The sequence below is a fragment of the Zonotrichia leucophrys genome, chromosome 7 (assembly GCF_028769735.1).
Source record: "Zonotrichia leucophrys gambelii isolate GWCS_2022_RI chromosome 7, RI_Zleu_2.0, whole genome shotgun sequence".
Taxonomy (NCBI): Eukaryota; Metazoa; Chordata; class Aves; order Passeriformes; family Passerellidae; genus Zonotrichia; species Zonotrichia leucophrys.
Window position 1 is genome coordinate 14,143,444 of NC_088177.1, and position 26,210 is coordinate 14,169,653.

General features: G+C 41.3%; 1 protein-coding gene across 2 annotated transcripts in view; it reads left to right on the forward strand.

Annotated features, from left to right (window-relative positions):
- FAM171B (family with sequence similarity 171 member B) overlaps positions 1–16,048 on the forward strand; it is a 38,608-nt gene extending 22,560 nt beyond the window's left edge. The window contains exons 2-8 of one of the 2 annotated variants that reach the window (XM_064717882.1): positions 120–356; positions 1,097–1,189; positions 1,481–1,636; positions 3,396–3,563; positions 7,037–7,153; positions 7,644–7,767; positions 8,040–16,048. In XM_064717882.1, the coding sequence (XP_064573952.1) occupies positions 120–356; positions 1,097–1,189; positions 1,481–1,636; positions 3,396–3,563; positions 7,037–7,153; positions 7,644–7,767; positions 8,040–9,375 (2,231 nt within the window). In that variant the 3' untranslated portion in view covers positions 9,376–16,048. The remainder of the gene's footprint in view (positions 1–119; positions 357–1,096; positions 1,190–1,480; positions 1,637–3,395; positions 3,564–7,036; positions 7,154–7,643; positions 7,768–8,039) is intronic. The other variant, XM_064717883.1, reaches the window with a different exon arrangement.
- The last annotated feature ends 10,162 nt before the right edge of the window (positions 16,049–26,210 follow it).

Consider the following 26,210-nt stretch of genomic DNA (forward strand, 5'->3'; position numbering starts at 1 on the left):
GACAGGGATCCACTGTGCCGTGCATGAACAGCACAGACCTGAGCTCCAGGACTTCTTTACAAAACCACGGTCCTTGGCTGTGATGTATCATCATGACCTCCTGTTTTTCTTTTTGTCAGCAGGATCTGTTTTCACCCTAAAAGTTCAAGTAAATGACATCATCAGCCATCAGTACCTGCGCCAGGCGGTGGTCGAGGTGTTTGTTAACTACACCCTGACAAATTCCACTCTCACTGGGAACAATGGAGCAGTGTTGATAAAAGTCCCCTACAAACTGGGATTAAGCTTAACTATTGTCTCATACAAGGATGGCTACCTGCTGACACCTTTGCCTTGGAAGACTGCGAGGATGCCAAGTACGTAAGCATCTTACAGGCCTATTATTAAACTCTCTCTGGCAGTAATTAAATTTCTCTCCTAAGCTGTCTGGGTGGTTGCTGTCAGCTGAACACAACTCAGAGAAGTCAGTCAAGGGAGATGGTGCCTGTCAGTGCAGATCTAGGGGTGAACGGTCTGTTAAACTTGTCAAAATTCTGATTACTCTAAAGCAGAAAATGGCCCTTTGAAAATCTAAGTGGGTTATGTTGTGACACACAGTGAATTCTTAGATTTTTTTTTTTGTCTAGAGTTAGCAAAGAGCTGTTAATGTGTCCTGACAAAAATCCTGTTGACCTGAGTAAAAAAAAAATCCTGAGTAATTCTTAGAATGCCAATGCTTTCTTTCCTCTAAGCAGATATAATCTGTTACAACTCTGCTTCAGATGTGTTTCCTCACAGGTTTTCTTGTTTAACTAGTGCATGATCCTAAAAAGACTCATGATTTTATTAAAAGAAAAAAAACCTTTTAAGTCACTTTCTAGTGACTTTCTAGTCACTTGTTTATCCAAAGAAGGTATAAAACAGTAGCAAACATTCAACAGAACTCTTTCTGCCTAAACACCAAAATATCTGCTCTGGATAACAGGAGTAATTTATTTAGTCTTCATATGCTCTCTGGTTTATTAACTGCTCTGTTCAGTAGATCTTTAGATTTGGAGACCCTGGAGGATTTTTTTTGGTTGCACAGTATAATAACAGATATTATCATTTTCCACAGTCTACTCATCCGTGACACTCTCATTATTCCCACAAAGTCAAGCTAATATATGGCTGTTTGAAGATACTGTCTTAATTACTGGAAAACTGTCTGGTAAGTTCTGTGCACGCAGACTGTAACTAAACACTTTGTGATAGCCATCTGCACCCACATGGAAAAAAAAATTAAGCAGCATTTTATATAATACCTATCTACTTAAAGCCAGATTTTCTGTTAATTATGTAGCTGTACGAGGGGCTGTGACAAGTGCTAGACTGGAAATACAGAAATCATGGAGAAAATGGGGGAAAACAGGTTGTTATGCTAAGTGGATTGCTGAAGGGTAATAAAAACACTGTTTGTCTGTTTTACTGTGGCTAAGACAAAATATTAACTCTTTTACAGATGCCAAATCCCAACCGAGTGTTCAGTTTCCAAAATCTTTAATGAAGCTTCCATCAAATCACATTGCAAATGTTACAGCCTATCTGACAGTGCCAGAGCAATTTTTGAAAGTGGACAGCTTTCTCTATACAACAGGAATTATTCTGAATAAATCAGGTATGTGAATATGTTGGTTAGGAATTCGTATGAAGAAATATTATAATGCATATGAGTGCAGAGTGTTTCAGAAAAACATATGCTTAATTTAAGAGGGCCTGAAGCTGCTTCCATTGAATTAGATCACAAAGCTTTGTTCCACAGGAGTGAGCTATGAACACGTCAGGTCAGTAATCAGCGTTACTCTATTTTGGTCCATGCAGCATGAGAACATATCTTGCTGCACTGAAATACAACTTCAGAGTCTGCTTTTTACATTTATATGTATGTATGTGTATTTATGCTCAGGATTTCATGAGACTGTGGAACTGGTTTAGTAAACACTTTAAAAATGCAATTCTAGCCAGCAGGTGAAGCTGAAGAAATCAGTGAAACGGCAGCAATGAATTTCAGGTGTGGAGTTGCTGCATTTTCACTGGAGTGATTGGTTCTAGGGGTTACCCCCAGCACAGGGATTGCATGGGAGCCCCTCTTGGCTCAGTCAGGCTGGGCAAGTCCGGGACCAAGTGGTCCCTGTGGGGACAGAGCACAGCTGGAATAATGTTTTCTGTGCATCTGTTTCACTGGAGAAGCACTAAGTGGTTTTATCAGTTGTAGCTCTGCTCTTATGCTGTTGGATTTTGTTAGAATTTGTCATTCTATCAGATAGTTTTGAAATCTGCATGGGTACAGTAATCTCTGGTAGGTTGTACTGTGTGCAGCTCCATCTTTTGTTCTTTTCTTTCTATTCCCAGTGGATCTGAAGCCATGAGGCTCTTAAATTCATCGTGGTGCAGGGAGAGGGCAATACATGGCTTATATTAAGTCATCATATCCTATTTTTTAATTTTCATTCTATTAAAGGCAGCATGTATACTGATATTTTGACAAAGATATTTTAAAATCTTTCTTATCTGTGTTCCACCTCTTTAAATCGAAGGCAGAAGGAAAGAAGCATAGGAGAATAAGCAGTGTTTATCCTCTTTGAGTTTTCCCTTCAATCTGTCTGGCATGTGTTTTAAATTATTCATAAACCCCTGAAGGAATAAGCTTCCTTTTAGGGCAGGTGGAAGCTAATTGATATCTGATGTGCCAGGAGTTCTCTCACAACCAGCTTCTAACAGCCTGCATAGATTTAACATCATTCTGCTACTTAATAATTCTGTTTCAGCTTCTCTCACCATCCTGTCAAACTGGGCTTTCTGGAGCATTTGCAAACTGGTGAAAGGAAAACAAAGGAAAGAAACTTGCAGGCTGCCTTGTAAATGCAACATTTCCTCTAAGTGCTTTGACAAGCCTCATGATTAACTATTCAGTTAATTCTGGCTGCCAAATTAGGAAATTAATCCTTACAGGAGAGGTTCCATATGCTTTCACTTTAATTCAATGTTATGCACATTGTGATTATACCAAAATTCTTGTATGATCTGTATTTAACGTCAGTTAGGGGCTTTGTAATCTGATGATCTGAGGGGAAAAACCCTTCCTCCCCCACCCTAAACCAAATTTTGCCTCATGGTTAGTTCTATGGGCAGCACAGAGCCAAGATGTTGCAAATGTGTTTCTCTTATAGCATTGGTATAGAAATGACTCTGTTTTGTTTTAATCAGAAGTTGTTAAAAGCTCAGAAGAGAAGTAATGTTGATTTCTATTTGACCAAGTTGGTAACAGCTGACTGCGTGGATGAGGATGAGGACTTGCCTTTAGTAGCTTAATTCTTCATGTATTTCTTTTAAAATAACCTGTGAAAGGAGAATTACTAGATATTTCTTGCCCTCAGGTTTCAAAAGCATGGAATTAACTCCTCTTACTGCCGTATGTGTAAATGTTCTGTTGGCTGGGAAAGAAGTGAACATAAAGGGTCCCATTCAGGTTACCCTTCCTCTTCCCACAACTGCTGTAAAATCAGGAGATGCTGTACCTGCCTGGACATTTGATATGAAAATTGGTAAGTGGGTTATTTGGTATTTTGCCTTCTAGCACATGCCTATAGGTTTGGGCACAGTGATGACATTATTCTATGAGGTGATGGTCAATAGGTGATCATTTATTTTAATGGGCTAGCTTGAATTGTTCAAAGGTATTTCCCTGCTTTCGTTAATTCAAAAACCTTTGGTAAAATTCATTAGCATTCCTCTTGCCTGAATTTTTATTTTCATGGGATGCTGAGTGTTCACAGAACATATATTTTAGGTGATGTTAAATTTCAAGCCTAGTAATTTTGTGAATTCCTTCATACAAGAAAGCAAACCAGAACTGAAGGTTTGGATGCTTTGTCTCCTAGAGTGAAGCTCTAAAGATCCTTTGATGCTAGAACTGGGATAGATATTGCTTCAGTTAACAAAAACAATTCAGAAAGTGAAATGAAGGGGAAATAAGAGTTATCCAAGGGAACAACATAGTTCTTGCAGTATGCCAAGAGGAGGCTGGGGATTAGTCATTCTAAACCTTTTGTCATCCCTTCACATCTAATTTTAGTCAGGAGTGAGTAATGAGCTATGTCCATGTAACCCATTTAGCTGACCTGTATTAGGTGTGGGTGCATTAGTGTCCTGATTGTCCTGCATTGCACCTCACAGTCACCATCACCCTTGAAATGTGAATTTATATTGAATATACAGGCTTGAAATGTGCAACTGAGTGAGGTCACATCTTGCTCCTTATCAAGGCAAAAAGCTTTGTTCAGTGTTTGGAAGTACAGGAGAGGAACATCAGCTCTAACAAAGTGTTGTTGACGTGGTCAAGGAAGAAACTGATCAACTTAATGAAAAAAACCTGAAGAACATGGATTTGAATTAAGGATGTGCTAATAAAATTTGGCTAGGCTGTCTTGTGGGGAAAAAGTGAATAGGGTAAGTTTTGGCATAGAAGATTAAGTGTGCATATACACTTAGAAGACTTTAGAGGAGTAATTGGTGGAAAGAGATGGCTTTTTAGAGGGTTTTAGTCTGAGGTGGTAAAATATCACTCAGGGTTTAAATTTCTTATTGCCACAGCCACTTTTGCCAGCTCCTGTGCTGAGCTTTTTTACCTCTCTAAACAAAGATAAATCAACACTGTTGTTAAACAAGGAGTTGACAGAACTGGAGCAGCACAGGATGGGTTAGAATACAAACCAGTGTGAGGTGTTTATGTGGGGGTTGAGGGTCCTGCTCAGCATCCCTACATAGGATTGTTGGCCTTGGGAGTAAAACAGGAGCCAGGAGCATGGCCTGCTGATGCAAACCCCAATAAAACCAGCTGGTTCTTCCTCTCCAGTGGGATGTACTTTACAGAGATTCCATAAAGGCAAGCTGTTTGTAATGGGTGCTCTCTGAGGTATACTGTTCACTGCTGCTTGCTGAGGAGAGGGACAGAAGGATGGTGGAAAAGAACAGCAACTTTTGGGGCATAAATTAACTTGTACTTTTTTTTCTCCCATTTCTTTCTCTCTAACAATAAAAATTTTCAACTGTATTCACTTTCTGGATGTTTATTCTTAAATATGTTTCTTTTATTTTTTTACCTTTGATCTGACACGTGCAAAACGACTTTTCCCCAAGATAACTGAGTAATAGCAAGGTGTTTTTCAGTCAAGGTTCTGGTGAGTGAGGGCAGTGAACACCTCAGCTCTGCAGCAGGCATTGCAGAGCATCCATAATGAGCAGCAAGCCCCCATCTGAGCTGAATGCAGAGCTCCTGCTGCACTCAGTAATGAGGCTCTGGCCTCCTAGGTGCTGCGTGTGGGATGTCCCCAGCAAGACACTGACACAATTTTTAACTCTGAAGTCCTTGGATAATGTGATATGATGGCCATCAGAGCTCTCATGTCAGCATTGATAGTGGCAAGGGAACAGGTCTGTGTGGGCTGACCCATATGCAGCAGGAAAATGATAGAATCTGCTTTCACAGGTCTGCCTGAGCAGTGCTCCTGGGGCTTACTCCAAGTGGAGTAGAATTGAGAGTTCCTGGAAAATGAGCTTTGGTAATTGTACTCAGCCGCTGTAAATGCAGTTTGTTCATCTGTATTGAGTGTGGCTTCCTTCTTATGAAATATTTTGCTACATTAGCGGTGAAAGTACTTTGTGGATTTTAATAGAATTACAAAAACCAGAGAGCTTGCATTCAACATTAAATTGAGAATTATATCCTTCTGCTTGAATGGCAGTAAACCATAGAGAAAATGGGCTTACTCATGAATCACATTTTAATATTTTTTCTTAATACCAAGTATTTTCTATGTAGTATATTGAGGGAAGATGTAATTTGCTGAAAAGGACAGCAGACATTGTATAGCTTCTTATGGATTTGTTCAGTCAGGATAGAACTTGTGGAGACCCAGAAGCTTTTTTTTGCCTTTTATACAAGATTTGCTGATATTACTCCTGACTCTGGACAAGATTTCTCGGGGGCTGAGAAAGCATTTTCAGAGCTCTAGGTGGTTGCTGCTGCCTTTCCCCTCTGCCAGCCATCACAAGCACCACAAGAAGGCTGATGCTTTATTTTCTCTGTATCTGTGGCAGATGTCCATCTTCATCTTTACCTCCTGGCTGGGAGATATTTACTTTTCCTTTGCTGAAAGAAGGGTCCTGGAAGAAAATCAAATTGAAATTCATATAAGTCCCAGCTTACATGAGTTATACTGTTTTCATTTGATTTTTTGTGTTTCATTATTGATGTTTTAAAAAAGCTGATGGTTCTATCTACTTAGTATTTGCAGGTTGAATATATAATGTTGGTTACATGAGGCTGTTTTCTGCCCTTAGAATTTCAAAACTGGCCCACAATAAACATATTTGAGTTAAGTACAGTTCTCTCTCTTCTAATGGATGCTTTATTAATTGTAGAAGCTGGCATACCACAATACCTTTCCCTTGCCTTGCCAAACAGATGGTGTGGAATCTGTGTCCTAACAATAGCACTTCCTCGGGCTAACTGAACTGTTACAGCCTCGGGGCAGGGAGGAGGAGAGAAACATTCAAGACAAACACTGTTTATCCTATTGTGGCTTAATAAGATTAAAATGTTTTCCCACTAAATTCTGCTAGCTGATGTTGAACTTGTGTCCATATGCATCAGTTACCTGCTCCCTCGTTTTTTACTCTTGGCCTTCATGCATGCTGAAGGTCTTATAATAGGTTTTCTCAATTTATTTATGTGCATATCTGTGAAAGACAGTTTATTAATAGAAAATGAATCATATGAAGTTTACTTCTGGTGAGTAAGGTTGATGCTTTGTTTCAAAGTAAATGGCTACAGATGGATGTCAGGAGAGGAAGTTTGCTTGTTTAACTAAAGCTGTGTAATAAACAGTGGCTGTCAGAAGTTTCAGTTTTTCCTGTCACCTTGTGTATTTCTGATAATGGCCTAATTGCTGGTGGTTTGAGGTGCAGAAGAACCCTGCATGGCATGTGCAATGTTTTGTCCTTTTTTTCCCCCCAGGTGCTTGGGTGAACCGTGGGCTGGGAGTGGTGAAGGAGGTGGATGGCCAGTCCGTGTGGACATACACTGCTCAGCACTTGGGCTACTGGATTGCAGCTCCACTGCCTGGAGCAAGAGGTATGGCAACCATGGCCAAGCAGTTCCTGAATGCCCCACAAGGCTGTCAGTTTGATTGCTTCATTTAACAGCAGGAAGGAGAAGTGACATGCAACTTCACCACCTGGATAAATTTTGTTTGAGTCCTTACAGTGATTTTCTTGCATGTTTTGTAAATTCATATGAAGGAATCTGTCAGAGAAACAGTGTGGCTAATTGTAAAAACACAGCACTCTCTGGCAGAGTGCTAAGTAGAAAATGTAGACCACTTTTCTGAGTTAGTTTGGACAATTAATACAAATATAATTTGTCTGGAATGAAGTAGATGTCATTGCAAGCCTTTAGTATTCGAGATGAACCTGTCATTTTTACCTAGCAAGGTGAAAAGGCAAGGATGAACATAATGCCATTAGAACATAAAATCACTGGAAAAGTACTGTTCAGTTTATTAGCTCTGCACATCATTTGGTTTTAAGAACTAATGCTTGTCTGGTTTTGTTTGATAATCTAGAATCCATTATTAGTGCTGTTTCCAAGGACATAACAGCCTATCATACCGTGTTCCTTACGGCCATACTGGGAGGAACTGTTGTCATTATCATTGGATTTTTTGCTGTTCTTCTTTGTTACTGCAGGTAAGCAAAAGAAGTTCCAGGAAGCTCATTATGAGTGGAATTTGGGGTTGATAAAATAGTCTTTTGAGGTTAAGACTTGTTTTCTTAGCTAAACTGTAATGTATAGCATAATATTTTTTTAAAAATTACAGTTGTTACAGAATTTCATTTTAAGTTTGTGATGTCAAATTACACCACAACTTCTTAACCAAAGTCTAACCTCCAGCTTTGGTAGTCAGCAGTCCAGTATTTCCTAACATGCTCTGCAGTCACCTTGCTTTTCTTTTGCATAGGGATAAATGCCATCGGACACAGAAGAAGGAAAAAAACTCAACCAAGCTGGAGGTGATAAAGAAAGACCAGACAACATCAACAACTCACATAAATCACATCAGTGCTGTCAAAGGGACTTTAAAGCTGGAGGATAAGTCACAGTTATATACACCGAAGATTTCTTCATATAGCCCTCAAAGGAGGCTGTCCATGGACACAGAAGATGGAAAATCACAGGACAATTTTAAAATCTACTCAGAGGATGCTTCTTATCAATCCTCCTGTCAGACTGGTCAGGCAGGAAATTCAGCCCATTCAGTGGAGCCCAGTGCTGGAGTGAGGCTTTTACAGCAGCCAAAGCACAGTAACAGTACTATTTCCCAGGCTCCTAGGGACATTCCAGACCAAAACAGGTACCTTTCACTGAAAGAGGAGATGTATGGGCTTTCCCATATCCCAGAACATCTAATGCATATTTACAATCAGCCTATTGCTATTCTTCAAACCTCAGACCTTTTCCACTCCCCAGAACAACTGCATCCCGCTAAATCAGCAACTTTGCCAAGGAAAGGGCAGCTGGTGTACGGCCCCATGTTGGAACCCATGACTCGAGACAATTACATGCAAACACTCCCCAAAATGCCAGTGCACTCTCATCCCCAGCCTTCTGCCTGCAGAGATGAGAGCAGCGCCCTGGATGGTGAAGAGGGCTTGCCTTCCCAAGCATCCAACTGGGGCAGGTACACCAACAGCTTGCTGGAATCTGTCTCTGTTCCTGGGACCCTGAATGAAGCCGTGGTAATGACTCCCTTTTCATCTGAACTTCAAGGGATTTCAGAGCAAACACTGCTGGAGCTCTCTAAAGGAAAACCATCTCCGCATCCTCGAGCGTGGTTTGTGTCCTTGGATGGAAAGCCAATTGCTCAAGTGAGGCATTCTTTCATAGATCTGAAAAAGGGCAAAAAAACTGAGAGTAATGATACCAGTCTTGACTCTGGTGTGGACATGAATGAGCATCATCCTAGCAGGAAACTGGAGAGAGAGAAAACTTTCATTAAAAGCATGCCACATTCCAAGATTCTTTACTTGGAAGATCTGGATCTGAGTTGTAGTGAAAGTGGGACCACTGTTTGCACTCCAGAGGACCAGGCTGTGAGACACATCATGGAAGGAGGGAACGGGCCCGTCCTAGAACAACATAATGAGGAAGGTCTAAGGAAAAAATCTCTGCCAGGAAGTCATGAATCTGGTATCCCTTCTGCTAAAAAAAGGGATAGACCACCTCTCATGAAAAGAGATAGCAAAACCAATATCTGGAAGAAAAGAGAGGAGAGGCCACTTATTCCTATAAATTAAAACACAAAAACCACAATGTGCTTTGTGCTGTTGCTCTCCCTGCTGGTTGTTGATCTCTTGCCTGCTTCTGTAATTCTGCAGTGTTGGGTTTACAAGGGAAATGTTGTTTTCTAGTATCAAGAAAAGTTTCATTTTTTTAACATAAAGATTGAGTTACCAAACTTCAGCTGGGCAGCTGATATTCCATGTGAATTGAAAACAGGGGAATGCTACTATTAAACTTTTCCAGTTCCTAATTTTACTGGCAGTATGAGGAAGGCCCACATTTTACTTAGCCTGTCATTCTTGGACACACCTTTGGGAATGCACAGTGAGAAATGTAGGCACATGGTTTAATTTTTTTGTACTTGTTGCTAATGCAATGGTAGCCTAGTTAAAGCCATTCCTAGCCTTGTTCCTAACCAACATGACCATCTGTACAGTATTTTATATGTGAACTTTTCTAGCTGTCTGTTACTACTCCTTTGTACAATGTGAAACGTTTCATCCCTTGGTCCCACGACACCAGCAGATGAGCTGTGCTGGATTTATCAGCAGAGCTCTACAGCATTACTGCCCTCCCTGTGTGCCCATCCATGTGCAATTCCATACAACACTGGGGGAAGTGTACAAGTGTGGCCCCTGCAGTTCATGGTCCCCACTACCTTAAGGTGTTGCCCATCTGCTTTGTTAAGATGTGCTTTGTTATGGCCTGTGGGTGTTCATGGGCTCTGAAGAGTCCATGTCCAGCAGAAAAGGACTGGTTCTGGTAGCATTTGGAGCTGCAGCTACTCCTGATCCCAGTGTCTTGTTTTGGCTTCTTTGGCAGTGAACATCTTCTCTTCTCTATGCTGTTGGGCCAGCTGTGCTCCAGAATATAGCCTTGAATCTCTGCCTATTTATAAGTGAGGGTTTGGCCCATGATGAAGTGTGCAGGATTAGACAAATTATGCCTTGGAAAGAGGTTCTTGAGCAGGAAAGCTTGGCACTGTTGCTTTTTATTTTATGTTTAAAACAATGGGAGATCATTTGAGGTTTATGTGCCTACATTTTGCCAGCCTGAGCTGCTTTTGTCTAGGTTTGCAGAGGAGTTAAACAGGCTTTAAAAGTTGGGGGGGAGGGTTATGAGCATGAGACAGCAGATTGCAAAAATTTGGTCTGTAATGCAATATAAATACTATTTATGACTCATCTTAGAGTTAAATTTACCAAAAGTCATGAATGCATGAATTGTAACTAAGATATGTATAGAGGAAGGAAAGGCCATCAGAATATTCTTTAATTTTAATGTTCATCTTGTCAAAGTGATCATTTCAACTTTGGCTAACAGAAAAATGGATGCATCTCTTAATGTGCTTCATATAGTGAACAGAATGTATTTCTGTGGCTTTGAGGCTGTTTCCCTGGTGAAATAAGTTCCAGCATTTTGGCTTTGGCAGTTTCATTATAAATCACCCTAAAAAAGGCTTTATAAATATTTCCCTTAGAGCTTGGTTAAGGGTCTGTACGAAGACCCAAACATACAATGCCTATTTTTGAATTGTGAGGTGAGTGGTGCTTGGTTGTCTGCCCTGTAGTGCACTCAAGAGTTGGGAGGTATCCTATGCAGCTGGGCTTCTGGGAATATTTACTCAGGAAATATTACTGTGAAATATGTCTGTGGTGTTGGGATTGTCAGTTGTCTGTTGCTGTTTCTAGAAGAATATGGAAGATAACCAGGATGGTACCAGCAATGCATCAGTCCAAAGTGAGCATTTGCTCCATGAACAAAATGTTCCTATTGAATTCACAAGTATGAAAGTGCAAATTAAATTAGAGATAGGTGTGTGTGTGGTGGGTTTGCCTTGGCTGGATGCCAGGTGCCCATCAAGCTGCTCTATTGCTCCCTGTTCCCAGCTGGGCAGGGGAGAGAAAATAAGATGGAAAACAACTCCTGGATTGAGATAAAGCAGTTTACTAAGGAAAAAGCAAATTTGGTGTGTGCATAAAGAGAAAAAAAAATAGGTTTGTTCTCTACTTCTCATCAACAAGCAATGTGTGGCTGCTTCTTGGGAAGCAGGGCTTCAACACGTGTAGTGTTTGCTCCAGAAGGCAAACCTTGTAAATAACAAATACCCCCACTTCCTCCTCCTTTCCTTAGCTTTTATATCTGAGCTGGTGTCACATGGTATGGAATATCCCTTTGGTTAATTTGGGTCAGCTGGCTTAGATGTGGTTCTTGCCAGGATCTTGCCCACCCCAGCCTGCTGGTTGGCAGGGAATGTTGAGAGTCAGCACTGATGCTGTGCCAGCCCTGCCCAGCAGTGGCCAAAACACTGGTGTGTTCTCAGCACCTTTCCAGCTCCCAGGGCAGAGCACAGTGCTGGGAAGGCTGCTATGGGGAATGAACTCATCCTCAGCCACAACCCATATCCAATGGGCATCACCATCACAGGCAGGAATCTCAGCTCCTGTGCCTGGAGCACCTCCTCCTCCTCCTTTGGCACTGACCTTGGTGTCTGCAGAGTTGTTCCTCTCTCATGTTCTCACCCTGCTCTTCTCTGGCCACAATTACCTCTGCACAATAACTCCTTTTCCTTCTCAAATCTGTCACCACACAGGTGTCACCATCATTTTTGACTGCCCCGGCCTTGGTCAGCAGTGGCTCTGTCCTGGAGCTGCTGGCATTGGTTCTGCTGGACATCAGGGAAGCTTCTGGCAGCTTCTCATCCCTGTAAACCTCCTCACCCCCCACTAACAAAACACATGGTGAAGCAACTGTCCCCTGCTGCAGCAGGTATCCTGGAATTACCTGTGGGGAACTCACACTGGCGGCAGGCTGAGCCTGGAGGACTGCACCTTTTGGAAGAGTGAACCATGTTGGAGCAGTTTATGGAGAACTGTTGCCCTTGAGAAGGACTCAAACTGGAGAAGTTCATGGAGAGCAGCCTCCTGTGGGATAAACCCTGTGCTGGAGCAGGGGAAGGACTTCTGTCCTTGAGCAGTGGCAGAAACCAGATGTGATGGACTGACCCATTCCTGTCCCAGAAACCAGATGTGATGGACTGACCCATTCCTGTCCCAGAAACCACACGTGATGGACTGACCCATTCCTGTCTCCCTGTGTCACTGATGGGAGGAAGTAGAGCTGGGAAAGAGGGAAGGGTGGGGAGAAGGTGTTTCTAAGATTTATTTCCCTTGTCATTATCCTGCTTTGGTTTTGTCAGTAATAAATTCAGTTAATATCCCCAAGGTGAGTGAGTCTGTTCTGCCTGTGACAGTATTCAGTGAGTGATCTCTGCCAGTCCTTAACTCAATTCAGGAGCCTTTCATTGGATTTTCTCTCCTCTGTCCACTTTTGGTAAGAGTGGCTTTGGTGGGTGCCTGGCATCTAGCTAGGGCCAAACCACTACAGTGTGTAAATAAGTCTGTAATTAAATTGGCTTCAAGAATCTAAAAGAGGTTTGATTCATCTATTTCAGATGTGAAGATGGCTTGTCATATCAGCATGCCTTTGGTTCTCTTTCTAGGTCACAGGAATTTTGTTGCCCAATACCAAATACTTTTTCACTAAAACTTTTTGGTTTTTTTTAATGTACAGTTGTGCTGGATTTTTTAATATGACTTTCTAGGCCCAGATATTGATCACTTCATCCTTTGCTTTGTTGTATACATTAGTAGGAATCAAATTATATATGCACATTTCTTCTGAAAGATGCCCTTGAGGTTCAATATTGCCCTGTTTGCAGAGTTGCATTGGCTCTGATGGCTCCCTTTTCAAAAAGATTATTATACATTCTGTTGAACATGATAGAAAATCCCTGACAAGCTAATGGCTTTAAGGAATTCATATCAAGTTCATATGTCTTTACTTGAAATTTTGTTCACTTACAGTAATATTTCAGATTTTTTAAATGCATTTTTCATTGTATATACCAAAAAGACCTAATTTCTCAAACTTACTTGTATCATCAAAAAATATACAGACTACTATAAATGGCTTTATTTACATGAGTTCAAAGGAAACAAGTTTGGCACTCTATTGTTCTCATTCTCTGACAGAGTGGGTGTCTGGTTGTTAAAGAAAAAGGATTAGAAATCCAACTCTAAAAATTATTATGATTCAAATTCGTACAGAGTATTTCTAAATATATCAGTCTTCACATTCCAACTGTATTGTTGGAATTTATGCACTGGAAGAACCTGTATTGCCTGCTAGAGATTAGAATTCTTTTTGGCTTTAGATCATTTAAAGAAGGAGTTTGACTATGCTGAGCTCTAAAAATTTTAATTCCACAAAACATTCTGTGTGATGTGTAACATGTGGAGAACACAGAATGTCACACTGAAGTGTCACAAACTTATGGTTTTCTATATTTCTCTATATGATTTCAACATATGAATTTATAGGAGTCTCTGAATTTCTTTTTTAAGAAATTTTTTTTTCAGTTGGCTCTTTGTGGCATTAACAGACTGTAAAAATGCTGCTGCCAGAATTAGGCCTATACAAAAATTAGCAAGGATTTGTGGCACACAGCTCTTGGAAAGGCTGGGGAAACATTCAGAGGTTTTTACTTCTTTGAATCTGCAGGTTGCTTACCTTGAGAATAAGAAGGGAGAAATGCCTGTGAGGACACAGGAGAGGGGAATGAATAAGGAAAATTGGAAAGGATACAGCTTCTTTCTGATGCTAGTTTGCAAACTGGCATGTGTTTGTGCTTTGGTGGAATCAATTCTTTCTGAAGAACAAAAATGTTGGCAACACTTATGTCTCAGTTCTTCACAAGGCACTTCTTGAGCTGTCAGCTTTTGCAAGAAAAGCCCTTATTTATGTACATATAGTTTTAAGTGCAAGCTCATTGACAGTAATTTTTAGATGGTTACCAAATGCTAGATATTATAGATGAAAAAAAAAAGGTGGGGGAATAACTTAAAAATCAGATTTAATTAAGAGAAAAATAGTCCTTCTAGTGCAATCAGAAAATAGAGCTCTGGTATTACAAACTTGAAAGTAAAAATTATGTGTTGATTAGGGACTTTATTTACCACCATAAATCTAGAGGTGACACAACAAAAATAATCCAGGATGTAGGAATGTTTCGTTGTCTCCTTTGTTTTTATGCAGGGATTTGTACCAAAGAGGGTGAAATGGACTGGCACCAGTATAGATTCTTGTTAGTTAAAAAGTGACAAAGTTTCACAACACTACTGATCAAACACTGTGCAAATGAAAAGGCAGTGCACTACATCTGTTGTCTAGTGCTTTACATTAGGAAAATCTGGAGATAAATTAGCCTGCTGAAGTGCCTTTCTCTTTCATCAGACTTATTTTATCAGTGGGACACCTGACTATCTGAAAGCACATTGTGGTTTTATTTTCTGTTAGCCAAACCCCCCTGAATTCATACAATTATGTAGCTTTTATAATATTTTAAGAGGCAGATCTAGTGCTTTTTATGTTGGAATACTGACTTCTGCATGTTGATGATGATGGTAGTTGTTGTAAAACCTAGTTTTGATATTTTATGTTTGAAAAGAAATTAAAAAAAATATATCTTTAGCAATCTGAACAGTAGTGTCTTTTAAAAATGCTCATATGGGATCTGATTCAACTTTGTGTGTCAAGTGCAAGCATCTTGAAGTCACTGGATTTACAGGTATGAAACTGACTGGGATATTAACATAAAAAATGAAATTAACATATGTTTATACATAAACTATTAAACAATAAAAGTCCTTTTTTAGCTGCTAACTTTGCTTGTCAGTAGCAGCAGAAATTGTATGGAGATCAGTACGTAATTCTTATTTTCTAGAACCAATTTTTATCTCAATTTGGAGCCTAACTTGCATTGGTTTTTAATAGCTTTTTAATTTTTTTTTAAATTCAGTGGTATTATGAAAACATAGTACTATGCCTACAGAGCTAAAGATGAGCATTCTTTTATAGTAATTTGTACTAATTTGTGCCACACTTCTAACAGTACGTAGCTACATTTGTGTTAAAGAATTTATATGAAAGGTGATTTAAATGACTTGAATCTGAGCTTTGTTTCCTTTTAAATCATTATTCATTGTGTTCTGAAAAAAATAAATAGCTTCAGGGTTTTTTTTAAGACTGGTAGGGCAAAACTCTGTCATTTTTTGTTTTGCTAGAACTCTCATCCTGAAAACTGTTTTACCAAATGAATTTTTTCAGTCAGTTTTAGGACTTACTGAACATTCCTATATTCCCCCTCCCCAAGACATCCTGGTACTTTATTCCCCAGGTAATGGATTTAGTTCCTTTGAAGCACTCGTTGCACTTCAGTCCACGTTAGAACAGTACTATTTTTACATGTCACTGTGTAGAAAGGCAGTTTTTAGTGCTCATTGGAGCATGTTACTCGTGCAAAGCCTGGCTCTGGGTGTTGCAAGGCAGGTGAACTCATGGCCCTGACTGTGCTCACCACCTTGAATTCTGGAGCCTCATATTCAACAAATGCTTCATGACCTCAGCAATTATTTTCAAAATCTCTCTAGTATGGATATTGTTTATGTAAAACATTCTTGATATTTGGCATCCTGGTTTTAAGTATTTCTACCTTTTTATATTTTGTCAGAGGTGTCTTTTCATCTCTGTATTTACTACAGTATCAGTGTATCTGTTGCTGAAAATGTAACTAAGGTTTGTAAAATGTTACAGCTTATGCAATATAATAAAAATTTGAAAAAGTTATCGATGCCTGAAATTTTATTTGTTTATCTTTGAAGCCATATGTTGGTTAGGGACATCTTTCAACATTTTCTTTCCAAATATCATTAAGGGTATTTCTGTCATCACCATAATTCCCAGGACAAAAGAATGTCATCCTCCTTCAGGTTACCAATTCTAATAGAGTCACATTCTCTATTCTGTTTCTTGTGAAGAAAAACTTATTGTAGTCTTCAGCTGGACCTTGGAGACAATTTCCTTGCAAACAAACAAAAGCACATCTGCAGAATAAGGAGCTAGCTTAAAAAGCTTTCATCCCTTTATGATAAAGTCATAGCTAATTTATTTATTTATTTGGACAAGGACAATCTGAATGTGTGCTACAGAATCATTTGGAGATGTACTGCACTAAAAGCAAGTTTAAAAACATAAGCTTTGTTTGCCATGGATGTTTGTTTACAAAGCCTATGTTGTCTACTCTCTAGGTGAAGTTGATGCCAAGAAGGTTTTTATTTTTAATACATTTTTAATAAATTTGTAGTTCTGTAGACTACTATTATATAGTTATATAGCTCCTTAACTAGCTCAAATACTTTTCCTACCTTTTATCTTAGATTTTATAAAAGCAAGCTAACTTTCCTGGAATTTTAATTAGTCTTTCCTCTAGTATGAACCAAGGACATTTTGTTTTTTTCCAGATACTGTGGGCATAATAAATGTGGGGCTAGAAGCTGGGATGGGGGGGCTTCAGAGAGGGGCAGAACCAAAAGAGGGGGTGGGTTACTTAATTAACTGTTCCTCTAATTGGATTATTTCTGTTAAGTGTGCTAATTTGTTCCAGCTTTAAAATTGTCAGAGTCCTGTATTGTATGCATTGTGCCACACTTGAACCAGAAGGACCTTCACTGAAGGTAACCCCTTTTTGTCATTTTATAATGCTTGGCTTGTGATCTTTGGCATCAAAGTCATTTACTTACATTAAGGCAGAGAAGTAAGTGACAAGCAATAAGATATAGTCAAAGCCTATCAAAATACTGGTTTTAAAATATTTATTGTAAAGCTATAAAGTTATTATGAAGGTTTGCAAGATGGCTGTTCAGTCTTGATTTTTCTGTTGCATTCGCAAGTTGTTTTGTTTCTAAATTCTATTAGAATAAGAAGAAGTGCACATTTTTTTTCTGTAAAGTGGACACTTCACTGCAGAGCCATGCTCCAGTTCATCTTGGTGGTTTGTCCAAAGTTTAGGGTACTTAATGTGAACATTACCACACATGTATCTATAGAAAATGAATTCCAATTCCTGTTATCTCTCCAAAATTAAGAAAAATCACATAGCAGTACTAAATAGGCTTCCCTTTTTCTTTTTTCCTCCTTCCTCTCCACCCACCTCTCCAAGCTCCTAAGATTGCCACATTTTCCCAGATTGCAAAAGGGCTGTAACAATTGTCAGGTATCTTTTCTTGTGATTTTTTTCTGTCATTAGAAGTGCAGCAAGTCACGGAGCAAATTTTATGCCTAACCTGTACTAAGGGAACTGAAACACTTTGCTTAATAACACCTCCTGACATATAGGACAAACATCCTCTTCATCAATTTCTTCCTGACGAATGCACTTGTCATTCTTTGCCTTGTAAGAGTCTTAAATTGATTTACACAGAAAGTATTAATTGTGTGATTATATGAGAGAAGCTGGGTAATTTTATTGTAGCAAATTCAGTTTAATAAATTTAAATTTTAGTGTTTAAATATAAATTGAGAGCTTAGTCCTCCTCCCAGCTTATATTCCTGTCACTGATTTCTCCAGTGACCTGATCCAGCTCTCCAGACTGCCAAAAGAACAAACCTAACCAATCCACCAATTTTCTGTTGATGTGGTGGGTTTTAATTGAATTTTGAGGTAGGTAATACATGCCTATTACTTTAACAGAGATGGTGCAGGGGTAGGAGCACAAATGTGATGAGGAGCAGCTGAGATTTGGGGTTGTTTACCCAGAGATTTTATTGGTCTATACAACTGCTGAAAGGATGGCGGACGGACGTCGGGTTCTTTTCCCAGGTAACAAGTGACGGGATGAGAGGACACAGCCTTAAACTGTGCTGGGGGAGATTCAGCTTGGACATGAGGAAGAATTTCTTCACATAAAGAGTGGTTAGACATTGGAACGGGCTGCCTGGAGAGGTGTTGAAGGAAAGACGGGATGTGGCGCTGGGGCCGGGTCCCAGGCTGGACTCATTGAACTCCAAGGTGCTTGTTTGGCACAGGTGGGACAGGCTGGCCTCAGAGGCGTTTGTTTGGCACAGGTTGGACAGGCTGCCCTCAGAGGTGTTTGTTTGGCACAGGCCGGACAGGCTGCCCTCAGAGGTGTTTGTTCGGCTCAGGTGGGACGGGCTGGCCTAGGAGGTGTTTAGCCCTGGTTGGATGGGCTGCCCTAGGGAATGTTTGGCACAGGTTGGGTGGGCTGCCCTCAGAGGTGTTTGACACAGGTTGGACTGTGACCCTCAAGGTGTTTGACACGGGTTTGGCGGGCTGACCTTGGAAGTTTTGGCACAGGTTGGACGGGCTGCCTAGAGGTTGTTTGCCTGGTGGAAAGGCTGCCCTAGGAGATGTTTGGCACAGGTTGGGCGGTGCCATGGCGCTCCAAGATGTTTCGGCACAGGTTGGAGGGCTGCCTCAGAGCTGTTTGGCACAGGTAGGATGGACTGGCTGGTGATGTTTGGCCAGGTAGGACGACGGGCCTAGAGGATGTTTGTTGGCACAGGTTGGACGGGCTGCCCTAGAGATGTTCGGCACAGGTTGAGGCGGCTGGGCCCTCAGGAGGATGTTTGGCACAGGTTGGATGGGCTGCCTCAGAGGTGTTTGTTTGGCACAGGTGGATGCCTGGCCTCAGAGGTGTTTGGGCACAGGTGGGACGGCTGCCCTAGAGAGTGTTTGGCACAGGTGGATGGGCTGCCCTAGAATTTTTGGCACAGTTGGAGGGCTGCCCTCAGAGGTGTGTTTGGCACAGGTGGACTTGCTGTCCTCAGAGGTGTTTGTTTGGCCCGGTGGATGGGCTGCCCTAGGAAATGTTTGGCACAGGTTGGGCGGGCTGCCCTCAGAGGTGTTCGGCCCAGGTTGGATTGCTGCCCTCAGAGGTGTTTGACACAGGTTGGGCGGGCTGACCTTGGAAGTGGTTGTTTGGCACAGGTTGGACGGGCTGCCCTCAGAGATGTTTGGCACAGGTTGGATGGGCTGGCTCGGTGATGTTTAGGCCAGGTAGGACCGACTGGCCTAGGAGATGTTTGGCACAGGTTGGATGGGCTGCCCTCAGAGATGTTCGGCACAGGTTAGATGGTCTGGCCTAGGAGATGTTCGGCACAGGTAGAACAGGGGCCCTCAGAGGTGTTTGGCCCAGGTTGACGGGCTGCCCTAGGAGATGTTGGCACAGGTTGGACGGGCTGCCCTCAGAGGTGTTTGTTCGGCATAGGCTGAAGGCTGCCTAGAGGTGTTTGTCAGCAAGGTGGATGGGCTGCCCTCAGGGGATGTTCGGGCACAGGTTGGATGGGCTGTCCCTCAGAGTGTTTGTGCACAGGTTGGAACGGCCTAGGAGATGTTTGGCACAGGTTGGACGGGCTGCCCTCAGAGGTGTTTCAGCCACAGGATGTGATGGGCATGCCGCCAGGACCGTTGCTGGCACAGGTTTGGTACGCGGATGCCCTAGGTAGGGTTGGCGCGGTAGGGACGGCTGGGGCCCCTCAGAGATGTTTCCAGGTTGGACGGGCTGCCCTCAGAGATGTTTGTTCGGCACAGGTAGGATGGGCTGGCCTAGGAGGTGTTTGGCACAGGTTGGACGGGCTGCCCTCAGAGGTGTTTGTTTGGCACAGGCTGGATGGGCTGCCCTAGGAAATGTTTGGCACAGGTTGGGCGGGCTGCCCTCAGAGGTGTTCGGCCCAGGTTGGACTTGCTGCCCTCAGAGGTGTTTGACACAGGTTGGGCGGGCTGACCTTGGAAGTGGTTGTTTGGCACAGGTTGGATGGGCTGCCCTCAGAGATGTTTGGCACAGGTTGGGTGGGCTGGCTCGGTGATGTTTAGCACAGGTAGGACCGGCTGGCCTAGGAGGTGTTTGGCACAGGTTGGATGGGCTGCCCTCAGAGGTGTTTGTTCGGCACAGATAGGATGATCTGGCCTAGGAGATGTTCGGCACAGGTAGAACAGGTGGCCCTCAGAGGTGTTTGGCCCAGGTTGGACGGGCTGCCCTAGGAGATGTTCGGCACAGGTGGGACGGGCTGCCCTCAGAGGTGTTTGTTCAGCATAGGCTGGATGGGCTGCCCTCAGAGGTGTTTGGCACAGGTTGGACAGGCTGCCCTCGGAGGTGTTTGGCATAGGTTGGACGGGCTGCCCTCAGAGGTGTTTCCCAGCCAGAGGAAGCCGTGACTCAGCAATGGACGCGCACACGGAGCCCCCGTTCCCGCTGGGCACACGGGGGGTACCGGCGGAGCACGCCCCGCACGGCCCCTCAGGGGCGGCCTCCATGGCGGGGCCGGGCCTCAGCCGCGCCCGGGCACTGAGGGGGCTCGGCCTCAGCCCGCCCTGCCCTCGGCCCCCGACGCTAGGAATGGGCTGGAAACATCCCGTGGTGTATTGAGTGCCTTTAAAGGCTGAACAGCCCTGAGAACCTGCGCCAGCCGGGCTCCTGCTCTGCGCGGCCATCGCTAGGGGGAGGTGTTGCACTCCCTCCAGCCTGCAAGAATGCGTTTATTTACCGTCTGTCTTCAATATTTGTAACAATTCTTCAACCAGTTGATAGTTGCGAGTCTTTTGATAATAAAGAGTAATTAATGTAGTTTTTACACATATACACACACCAGTATATAATAGTATATATATATAGCATATATAGTATAGAAATATAGTATATATATATATATATATATATACACACTATATGTATATACTATATACCATATACCAGTTGATATAGACACTATATACTATATATACTATATACCAGTATATATAAGTGGTGTCGTTTCTACTAGTGTTTATATATATATATACATATACACACATACACATATATATAACATATATAATCATATATGACAGCAAATATAACATAACATGACAATGTATGTTTTATAACATATAATATCTATAATATTGTGGAAATGATATATTATATATATAAAATTAGGAAAAAGTTTTCCCTGTGAAAGTGCTGAGGCCCTGGCACAGGTTGCCCAGAGAAGCTGCGGCTGCCCCATCCCTGAGAGTGTCCAAGGCCAGGATGGACAAGATTTGGACCAACCTGGGATAGTGGAAGTTGTCCCTGCCTTGTGGCCTTTAAGGTTCCTCCCAACTCAAACCATTCTATGATAATGTTATAATGGAGGTTTCAGTCCCATGTATGTTTTTTTCAGCAATAAGGAATTCTTCTTGGCCTGTTCTCGGCTTCTCTGAAGTGCCTTTTTGTTTCAGAAGTGACTGAGTCCAGCTGGAACGTGACAGAGATGGAGCTGAGCTCCCAGACAGGCAGGAAGGGTCAGCAGAGGGTTTGCCAGAGGAGGTGGGATGAGCCAAAATGGATGAACCCTCCCTGTGCCAGGTGGTGAAGGAAAAGTGTTGACGAAGAAAAACTGATTGAGCTGCCGAATCCAGATCAGTGCAGAGGTGAGAACGAGGTTAGACAGAAAGGTTTTTGGATGCTTGACTGATGAAAGAAAGAGAGGTCTGAGTGAGAGAGAACTGTGAAAGGCACTGACTGCACAGGGACTTGACTCAGGTGAGCTGGTCACAGCTGTCACTTGAGTCAGCTCAAGTGGGCACAGCAAACTGGAGCAGCTGAAGTGGCTGTTTGTGACTAAGTTGTGTACTGAATAGTCCTCAGAGTTAATTATTTAATCTAATTTTAAATAATCTCTAAACTAACCCTGCCAGCAGAATGAGGATAAAGGGAAGGGAGCAGGAAGAGGATCAGTAGACAACATCCCAAGGTGCAAAGCTCTTAAGCAAAGCCCTCAAGATACCATTTTTAGCTAAGTATCACAGACTTGTAAAATCTCATGGATCAGCTTGTTCATTTTCTCTTCCTTGTCTTCACCACGGCATCATCTCTCCTGAATCATGTTTTAGTAAATACAAAGTTACTTTTCATTTTTCTTTCCCTGCTATGCATGAGATTTTATGGAGTTCACACCATAAAGAAAAGTTTTGCACCTGCTGTGTGGTAAGTGGGATCCTGAGAGTGGATAAGATCAATGCATGATCTCATGATTTATACAATTCTTAATCCCAGGTTTGAGAATGGTACCTAACAATGCTTGTATCTTGCAAAACTTTTGAAGCAAGGAATTACAAATACATTTAAAGGATTAAGTTACAGAAAGAGTTTCAGAAAAGAAGCTGTAAATTTTACAGATTAACAGCTGCATTGAGCATATTTTGGACATGTTTTTTCCAGGTCATTTTATGGAGAGCCTTTTTAGTGAGAACCCAGGGAATGTTGTTTTATTTGTTATATATAACACATGACAAACAATTCCCTTTTGCAGTCACAAAATTTTATGACATGGCACAAGATGTATCAATTTACTCTTACAAAGTGTTTGCCTCTTGAGCTATTCCTGTTCCAGAGCTGGTCTAATATTTATTCACTTTTTGTTCTGTCTGACTTTACTAGCCTCAGAGTACAAGTGTTCTTAACCCTCAGTCCCTTATAATAATACAGAGTTTGAAATTACTCTGGTTTATTCCCCATTAGAACAGATCAACCTGTACTGATTTTTGCTAGCAGAGCTTGAATACCATATTCTGAGCATGGGTACTCATGGTTTGTCTCAGGATCCATTTGTATTAATGGTCTTCAGAAATAACTGTGTGTAAAAGTAATAACTCTTGTAGGATTTGTCCTAATGTTTTGGGGTTATTTTTTGAGATGGAGCCTGCTTTTTAATTTGTTTTATTGCATTTTAAGTCAATGCCAGCTTCATGTTTAGTGTCACTGCACAAAATCTTCCTGAGCCCCTAGGATTTGTAGGCTGTGTAAAAGGTACAGGTGAGTGACATCAGCTGTCTGTGTTCATCTCTCTGAATTGTTACTGTGAAGTGTCCAGGTAACCGTGGATTATTTTGCCCTCATGGGGTGTAATTTTGAATACTGTGGGATCCCAGTTCTAAATTTCATTTTGAAATAGAAAGTAGAAAAAAATTGAGTTACCACTTCTGTGGAAGGTCAAATCTCTATTTTCTGTGTACTTGGGAAGGCTCTGATTTCCAGAATTTAAGCTATGTGAAATAACACAGGAAAGGGAACTTTGCTCCTCTCTTGTCACCTTCTCAAGATTTATTGGGTCAGAGAGCAGAAAGTTTACTTTTTTTATCTTGCTACTTTATATATTGGTCTGTGAATACTTGGACTTTTTTTGAGAAAGTCTCTCTAGTAAACAAAATAAAACAGAATACAAGTAAAAACAGATATGAAATCCTAATATTTCTGAAATCTCCTGCAAAAAATGAAAACAGAAGATATAATTCCTGTCAGAGATAGTGGTGAAAAAAGCTAAGTATGGTGAGACTTAAAAACTAAGATGATCTTGTGGTAGACCAGGACTAAGGAGAAGCTCATCCTGGTTCTTCTGTAGCCTTCTTGAGGGGCTTTGAGTGAATTAGTTCAGTTTTATCTCAGGAGTGTTTCCTTGCCCTCCTCCCTGCCTGGTCTGATAGAGTGATCCCCCTTTCCAAGAAGGGGGTTTCAGGGCTCTCAATGTGTATTGGCAGAGACACAGTGGAGTTCTGATCAGCAGAACCAACAATCTTTGCTTTACCAACAATCACTAAGCAGTGGTCCTAAGGTATCTGGGATTTGGATTTGTCCAACAGAACACTGAGCTCCTGAAACTGGGCAGTAGTTTCTGAGCAAAGCCACATGGGTACAGGTCTCTGGCTGACATCAGCCAGCTGCATTCTTTCCACATAATTTCAAGAGCTATAAATATAAGGGAAAAAAGCCAACAAAGACCCCATATCAGAAAAACTGACTTGTCCTTTTCCTCTCCACCGGAAACATGAAGCCTGCATTGTGACAGAGAGCTGGAACAGAGAACAGCATTGATAAATTGGGGCAGATTTGCAGTGTTGTCCTGCCAATAAACTTGCCTGGGTGGTATTTTTAAATAATATGGAGAATAATATTTACTCTTGCTTGCATTCTTATATAGACACCATCAGAATGATCTCCAGTGGGATTTCATGACTCCTGAATTATTTAATCATTGCTAAAGAGAATGAGTGTCCTGAGTATGAAACACAAGGTTTTCTTATGTACTGTGCATTAATACTGCTATAGGGGCAACAAAAACCCACAACAAATGAAAATCTTTTCTATTAAAAGACTGTGAAGCACTTCTGTTGCTGATGCTTCACCTGACACCTGCAGATTTGGTTGTTTTTTCTGTCAGTTACCTAATTTGAGCAATGGGGGTTGCACTTTTTTTAATTTTTTCCCCCTACTGTTCATCTCCAGTTGTATTAACTAGAAACGTTTCCCAGTTATGTCAGTGAAGATAATAAAAAATTGCTTTTCAGCTGGTGTTGACACAAAGCGAGCGCATCAAAAGGAAGAATTGAGTTTCCTGTGTCTCTGTTCATAATCTTTTCAACCTTGTTATGGTTATTAGTATTTTGTTTGGATTTTTTTTTCAAATATCATATAAAAATGTCCAAGTTCTTTTTTTTTTTTCTTCTACAACTTCTGTGTTTGTGCTGTTTAACTGTTTTTGTGACTATATAGCACAAGGTAAGTCACATAGGTGTTTTATCATTATAAAACTGCATGATTCATATTACAGTTTTATATACTAATGCTACCTACAGTATCTGGCAGGTCAGTAAGGACATAGCACTAGCACTAACCTGAAAATACATTTTTTATTATGTGTGGAGTTTTTGTGGGGGTCATTCCATGATCTTACTTTGCTGCAGTTCTTCTAGAAGGCTTTGCAGATAAACAAAACCCCTGAATGAACTGTTCAGTGGGAAAAGTTGTGTATAATTTATACAGTACATGACCTTTAAAGCTCGACTTCAGAAAATGACCAGAGAGAAATAATCACTAAGAAGAGTTTATTTTGGCATTTTAAAATGTAGCAGTCTTGGTACAACTGACTACTGAGTGATATGTACTTAAGTTTAATGTGTGCTGTACAGTTCTTCCTCACCACTTTTACTTCAGTTCACTTTGAACAAATGACATTGTCTAGCAGGGACTGAGATTTGCAAAATTATGTTTTTAATGACATTTCAGAAAGATTAGTACTGACAGGTTTTTATATATATTTCCTATGTGGGGCCAACTCTTCCAGCCCATTTCCTTCAGTGATATCTGGAGAGGATCTGATAAGCTTTATACTGCTTTTCACAGTTCAAAGGGCATTGTCTTCCCCTTCACTCCAGCTGACAATAACAAAGTCAGACATATGTTATCACCATCACACAGGAAGCTGTGAGGCTGCTTGTGTTCAGCAAAGTACAAATGCAGGAAGAGCGTCAGGTTGGTTAAAAGCTGAGGGAGCTGTGCTAAGGTAGTAGAGAGCTGATAGTACTATAACCAGCAATCTGTGTGCTGGGGATGTTTCAGTTCCAGAGAGGGTGGTTATCTATTGCTGATTGGTTTAAGGTTGTTATAACATAACTGCAGGTATCCATTTAAAACCTTTTACAGGTGAGATCATCTCCAGTGGTGGGGCTGCATTGCATTAGAAAAAGAATTGCTTAGGTCATTAAGAGCAAAGCTGCAGTGGGATTAAGTGGTAAAGAATTGAACATGAAGTCCACCTGATCAGACACAATCTCACTCTGTCAATTAGCAAACAAGTTGTAAGGTTCCCTACATTAGTTCTGGATTTCCTCATTTTAACACACCGTGTGATGTGTATCAACATTAAAATGATGTGCAATATATTAGCAAGCTCATCTAGTGAAATGCTGTGAGTCATGACAGCGTAGTTCTGGGAAAAGTGCATTTTTCACCTCTCTGCAATTTTGGAATGGGAAAGGTGGCTTGAAAGAACTTTTATATATCAGCACTGATATCCAGTATTTTGGAACCTCAGCAATTGGTGCTAAATTTGGGTCTATTTGCAGCTTCTCTTCTGCTTCCGGTACATTGTTTACTGCTTCCCAATAGGAAAGTCTTCCCAATACATTATATTA